Source organism: Crocodylus porosus, unplaced genomic scaffold (assembly GCF_001723895.1).
Source record: "Crocodylus porosus isolate Cpor-Errol unplaced genomic scaffold, CroPor_comp1, whole genome shotgun sequence".
Taxonomy (NCBI): Eukaryota; Metazoa; Chordata; order Crocodylia; family Crocodylidae; genus Crocodylus; species Crocodylus porosus.
In genome coordinates, this window is record NW_017728931.1 from 59,881,757 (window position 1) to 59,888,824 (window position 7,068).

Below are 7,068 nucleotides of genomic sequence, written 5' to 3' on the forward strand. Positions count from 1 at the left end.
TCCAGGTCACTAATGAAGATGTTGAACAGCACTGGCCCAAGGACTGAGCCCTGGGGGACTCCACTGCCCACACCCTCCCAGGTCGACATCGACCCGTCCACCACCACCCTCTGGGTGCACCCCTGGAGCCAGTTTGCCACCCATGTGACTGTGCATTTGTCAATGCCGCAGTCCCTCATGTCACATACTGAAATAAGAATACTATTTAAAGATATGCTTTCCTAATTTTTGAAAAAAGGCATCAGAGCAATAACTCTGAAGTTCTTTAATCCCAAAACAACTACAGTGTGTGAACGGTAATGAAAATTTCCCACTCCACTTGATTGTGTCTGTCTTAAAGGGGCCATATCTTAGACATGAGGTTGTTGTTTAGCCTCTGGCTCATTGAGGCTTTGGTCTGAGCTCAGTCTATTAACAAGATGACTAAATATGTATTGTTTTACATTGAAGACATCTAGCCACTAAAAATTGAACTGAAACTCAGTAATGCATTTACACAGACTACCAAATGGCCACTTCATTTTTTTTACAACTTGGCTACTATGTTATTTACTTAATTATGCAGCAAAATCCTTCCTGATTCCTGCAACCCACTTTGCAATGTTTTTTTTATAGTGAATCACAGCTTTTCTCCAGCATGGCAACTAAGATTTTCTTTAAATGTCTCACTGATCCAGTCTTCATTCAGTTAATTTACTATTAGCCTTTTAGGAGCTCTGCACCAGCTGAAATTTATGCTCATGTAAAATTATATCTGTGCATCCTAGCGGATGTATTTTTCTATTGACCTGCTCAGTACAATTTGCCCCAACTAGGAATTGATGGACCTGGACTCTGGTGGCAGGGGAATGTCTACAATGTAGATCCCGAACCAGGTTCTGGCCTGAGTTAGCTATTCTGCTGTTCAGCAATGTTGGACGCCTGTACACACCATGGGGTTTAATCCTTATTAAATTAAATAGGTTTATAAAATTTAAACTTGTTTATTTTGGAGCGTTGCATCAGCGTGTTTGTACACACTTGGTTTTCCAGCAAATTAAGCTCAGTCCCCGGCCAGCGGGGCAGGAGAGTGGGATGGTCGAGGGCTGCCCCCTAGGCCAGGGCCCCTTACCCCATGCCCTGCCACGCAGCTGTGGGAACACGGAGCTGGGTAACGGTACATGAAAACAAAGTGGAAGCAATTTGACAGCAGAAGCAATTCAAAGTGGTGAACTATAGACAAGCCGCAGCGCCATCTGGTGGGCAAAGAGGCTCATTACACGTCTTTGAGTGCCTTAGTGTTTGCCTGCAACAAATCCATGGATGCAATGCTTTAATTCGCAGTGAGCCAAACTAAACTACATCCGAGGACTCTTACTTTAATGCACCAGAAAGACTTTTAAACTGTCTGGAAAACCTTCTTGTGCAAACAGTCATGCTTTTGCAGTGCAAGAAAGGGCAAAAAATGTGGCACGTACAAAGGCCTGAGTTATGACTCAGGTACTTCTAGGAAGGCTTAGAAATAGACACTTATTAGATGCCCAGGGAACTTTCAGATGTAATGATAAAACATTTAAAAAGGGCTGAGGGACAGGCTGCTGAACTGTGTGTCAGATAAGCCAACGTAGCTGTTGTATCTGTCCACTCCTCTACCTGTACCAATAGATTAGTGCTGTAACTTTAAAAATAAATTAAGTGGATTTAAAGTCACAGTGGCTTAGGAACAGACAGAAGAAACAGCTCATTGGCTCAGTGTTTCTTGAAGTAAACCAATACAATTGTTTCATCTGGCCACCTCCAAATTTAGGTGTCCAGGAAATGTAGGTGCCTCCAGGATTAGAAAGTTGACCAAAAGATTATGAGGACCTATAGGTGCATTAACTGAGTTAGTTGCCCAAGTCCTGTCGATTTACCTCTAAGTCACATGGCCAAGGTAGCACAGAAAAACTGGTAGATACACAAAATCATTCTTCACTTTACTGCACATTAAGATCTCAAATCACAATGATCCTTCGCTCCAAAATGACAGATCACCTGCAAATCCAATCAGTGGTCAGTTTCCCTAAGAATACCCCTATCACAGCTTATTTAAAATAAAGGAACTCTAGCTGCCCAACTCACAAAAGCAGACAAGTCAAACTGAACTAACACTATTGAAATAATCAAATAGGCTTGGCCAGACTGTTAAAACATACTTAATAAAGATACAATTTCAACGGTTAACAGTTTGACACTCATGTTACCTTTTGAGTTAGTTTCCTGTTGATTTTTATTTATTCAGATTTTGCATTAACGAAACAACAGGGCTTGACTTTCACTCTTTAATACAATGTTCAAATCTGGATGCTAAATGTGACAGCAAATTACTGGGGAAGCAGAAATTATCTCTTGTTCCTTTGCATAACTTTCCTGGTTGTAAGAATAGAAAGGAAAGAAATGGATCTCTACCATGTGAGCATTTGCCTGACGGATCACTGCACCTTCTCAGGCACCAGCGAGGTACAGACCTCGACCAGTTTAACAATGCATTGGAATAATTCACAAGATGGTTTTAGTACCCTGACAGCTTCTTCCAGATAGTCTGCTGCAATTTTCAGGCTGTTCTTAGTAGTTTGTCCCTGAAGAATAGCTTGTATGAAGCCAGGCAGTGAGAAACTGGTTGACGGATTGAGTGGTCCAGTCTGCTGAGCGGTACTCCTTGAAGGGCTGCTGCCATTGTCTGCAGTTGGTAGTATTTTGGTGAGATCATTGTGATTTATAAGGTCAGCAACTTGGAGGGATAAGGCAGGGGAAGTCACCAACTGGTGAATGGCAGATTCTATTGAGTCTGAGAGATTGCCATGTTTCAGCAGCACTGCAATGAATGGACCACATACACCTCCTAAAACTCCCTTATAATTTTCATACAGGTCCTTTACAACTGCAATCTTCTCCTGCAGAGAGGTGATGGGGCCAGCAATTTTAGCATTCAACTGTTGGCCGATGTGATGCTTAACATCTTTGGCTTCTGTTTCTACAACAGTTTGCAACTCGTTCAGAGAGCTGACCAAGAGTTGAAGGTTCTCTTTAAGGCTAAGGCTTTCTTTCACTGAAATGATGGGGAAGTGGGTACCAAGGTGCTGATTGAGGATTCTGAATATTGTGTTTGTTGAAGAGACATATAAATACACATAATCATACAGAGTCTGGCTGGCTTTGATCAGTCTTTCCTCATCTGTCTCTGAACCCAAGAAGGACAACATTTTCAGGAAGGAGACTGCACACTGAAAACCAAACAAACAAACTTACAGGTGAGGAAAATCAGAGATACTTGTATCCTGAGCTGTAATAGAATATTTCATACTTATTTAAAAAGACAACTGGAACTAGAAAAGAATTTCTCTTAAACAGCACATTGGCGTAACCCTTTACATTTTGCACGCCTCCTTCTGGGGGGTAAATTCAGGTTTGATGTAAGCAGATGCCTTTCGCTGATATGACGCTTATGCCAGGTTTGAACTTGACCCTTTACATATTAGCAAAAATATAGCATTTAAGTATAAAAATAAGTGTAACAGGGCAGCTCTGCGGCCTTGGCAGTGGCGGTGGAAGGGGCTGCTTGTGTTGCCAGGGCCAGCTACCAGCTATGGTGACCATGATTTTTGCATCCCATTTAAAGGCAGAACCTTTGAAATACTTAGGTAATATATGAAATATTTAGGTATTTTTTAAAATGTAGGTAATATTTGATATATTTTAATATTTAGGTAATTTTCTGAAATGTAGGTAATATTTAGGTAATATTTGAAATAGTCAGGTAATTCTTCATAGAATTCATAGATTTTTAGGATTGGAAGGGACCTCAGTAGAACATCGAGTCTGACCCCCTGCCCTGCATAGGAAAGAGCGCTGGAGTCAGATGACCTCAGCTAGGTGCTTGTCTAGTCTCTTCTTAAAGACCACCAAGGTAGGGGAGAGCACCACCTCCGTTGGAAGTCCATTCCAGATTTTGGCAACCCTCACCCTAAAGAATTTTTTCCTAATCTTTAATCTAAATCTGCTCTCCATCATTTTATGGCCATTGTTCCTAGTAAGCCAAGGTATGCCCTGATAAACAGTATATTCCCTATTCCTTGCTGTGCCCCTCAAATGAATTTGTAGGCGGTCCCCTCTCAGCCTTTTTTTGCGGAGGCTGAAGAAATTCAGGTCCCTCAATCTCTCCTTATAGGTCTTACTTGTGGACCCATATGAGTAGCTCTCCTCTGGACCCTCTTAAGATTATCCACACCCCTCTTGAAGTCTGGTGCCCTGAACTGGATGCAGTACTCCAGCTGTGGTCTTACCAACGCTGCACAGACGGGAAGCATCACCTCCTTAGACCTGTTTGTGATGCATACCAATGCATGAAAGAGTGCGGTTGGCTTTACTTATCACTTTGTTACATTGATGACTCCTCATGTTCATTTTGGAGTTGACTATGACTCTGAAATCCCTTTCTGCTGCTGTGCTGCTAAGAAAGTCACCTCCCAGTCTGTTGGTGTGTTGGTAATTCTTTCTCCCTAGATGGAGCCCCTTGGACCAGTTGCCCCAGCCTGCCCCATACCCCCTGGCATGCTGCATCTCAGTGCCACGTGCCTGCCTGGCCCGTGCCATCCAGGGCAGCAGGGTGCTGCAGCCTGCTGCAGGGTGTTGTAGGCTCTAGCCAGGCCTGCTAGCAATCAGGTCAAGCTGCAGGTTGTTTCTGGATGCCAGAGCCAGCTCCACCTGCCCGCAGCCCACCCCCAGCCTGCAGGTGCTGTGGGGCATTGCCTCAGCTGTGTGGCTGTCACTCTCATGTGCATGACGGTGTGATTGTGTGAATCTGGGAGTATGGGCCAAACACTTCTTCTTTCTTCCCCTGCAGGACTTTCAGAAGAGCAGAGATAGAAGCAGATAATGAAGATTAAAAACAATAGAAGATAGAAAATAGAAGATTATAGACATAAGATTAGACACAGTATAAAATTAGAAGGGTTATAGAATAGATATAGAAATAGAATAGAAATAGAATAGTGTAGAATAGAATAGAATATATAGACTAGACTAGAATAGCGTATTTGTAGTTATTTATTTCTTTATAGTATAGTTGTTGGCAATTTATTTATAGTTTATATAGAGGAAAAAGAGAATTTTATATTTTATACTATATTTTTATACTGTTTTATACTGTTTTTTTTTCTTTTTAAGGTTAAAGCTTTTATTCAGTGAGCAACATTTTTATCATGCATTGAAACAAATATTTTAAAAGTGAAAATAACGGTTTTAATTTATAAAGTTCCATGTGGATGTGACGTGTTTTCTTTCACAGGCAGATTGGGGTGGGAGTCCAGGAGGACTGGGGGTAGGATGACCATGCAGGCTATTGTGGCTTGGTGTGGGGATTGCTGTGGACAGCTACGGCTTCAGGAAGGAGGGAAGGGAGAGGAATACATTTCAGGAGTGAGGGGATTATTGGTTTGCCAGCACCCGCTGCAGTAATTTAGTACCAAAGAGATCAGCAGGGTGGATTGTTATATGACTCCCCCTGCTGACATTTACTGTGAATTGTGAACTGTGAATTTTTTTTCAGATGCAACATTTCACAAGGAAAATTCTCAGAAAGATCTGTAGGATACCCGTGAAGTAGACATTTAGAAGCTTTGTCCACTTCCACAGGATCTAGTGTCACATATTCTCGGACTGAACAAAATGTAAAATAAAACGTTATTGGTTGCTTGAATCTGCACTCTAATCCATAGATAACATTGTCTAAAGTTGCGTCAAAAACATTCCTTCTGAATAAAGATTCTGGATCATTTTCAGAGATCGTAGAACGTGGTTCCTCAGATGACATCTTTTCTGCTTCTGGCCTCTCTTCTTTGGTAACTCTGGCAAAATTCCCATGCCTTCTGCTACAAGACATGCTTCCTGTGGAATTTAGGGCCACTGATCTCCAAGTTGTTTTACTTCTTCAATAATATCAGCAATGAGAGCTGCCTCTGATTCAAGAGCGATTCCCCTGACTTGTAAAATCTTGTTTCTGTCATCAATACTTGTAAGAACTTTGTACCAGAAGCTAGCCAACAAAAGGCATGAAAATGAGCTGACCTACCTTTTCAGTGCTTCCAGTTGTGATTGAGCTTTGTGTGTCAAATTTAATTCAAGAGCACATTCCAGTGCTTCCAGAATAGCTGGAAGATGCCCAGCGAGGGGATGGATAGCATCAGCACGTGCACCCCAGCATGTCTCTGACAGCGAGTGGAGTGAGCAGTGAATCTTATCTGTTATAATCTTCCACCTCACAGAGCTAGCACTGAACACCACAAAATGTTGCTGCACGCAACCAAAAAAATGTTAATGTTTCAGTACATGCTGCTGCAGCATTAACTCTTACAAGATTTAGTGAATGGGAAGCACAAGGAGAATACACATCAACTTCATTTTTGGATATAATGCAGGCCTGAACACCTTTTATTTTCCCTGACATATTAGAGCCATTATCAAAACCTTGACCTTTACAATCATCGAGAGGAATGTTATGGCACTTCAAACTGGCAATTAGCATTTCAGCTATCTGCTCTCCATTTTCTAAATAAAAGTCGATAAACTAAAAAACCCTTTCTTTAATGTTAAATGTACCAGTATTTTTGTTGTGAACTACAAATTGGATTATCAACACATGTTGTTCTTGGTGAGAGACATCAGGGGAGCATCACCTATGATAGAATAATAAATGGCCTTTTCTCTCTCTGCAAGGACGGCCTTCTGCACACTCTTACCACATAATTCAGTAAACTCATTCTGACTCTCCCATGAGAGATAATGAGCCCGTCTTTGCATCGTTTTGCCCTCTGTTTGCTTCTGTTTGACTTTGGCCCAATGGTCACGAGTGATGCTGTCAGACTGCGTGGGTCACCTATCAGATTATTATCCCCTTGAGATGCTAAACCTCTTGAAGCAAGATACAAGGTAACGTCCAACAGTTTCCCCAGTATTTCTTTCCATCTTGTTGCTTCTCTTAATAGTTGTTTTTGAACAGCACTGTCCACTCCACGTTCACCTGACAGTGACTGCTGTAATTCCTTCCACTGG

General features: G+C 41.9%; 1 protein-coding gene across 2 annotated transcripts in view; it reads right to left on the reverse strand.

Annotated features, from left to right (window-relative positions):
- Nucleotides 1-1,474: 1,474 nt before the first annotated feature.
- The window catches only part of LOC109316825, a 17,024-nt gene continuing 11,430 nt past the window's right edge, over nucleotides 1,475-7,068 (reverse strand). For both annotated transcript variants that reach the window (XM_019545186.1, XM_019545185.1), the window contains exon 3: nucleotides 1,475-3,242. In XM_019545186.1, coding sequence (XP_019400731.1) covers nucleotides 2,451-3,221 — 771 coding nt within the window. In that variant the 5' untranslated portion in view covers nucleotides 3,222-3,242 and the 3' untranslated portion in view covers nucleotides 1,475-2,450. The remainder of the gene's footprint in view (nucleotides 3,243-7,068) is intronic.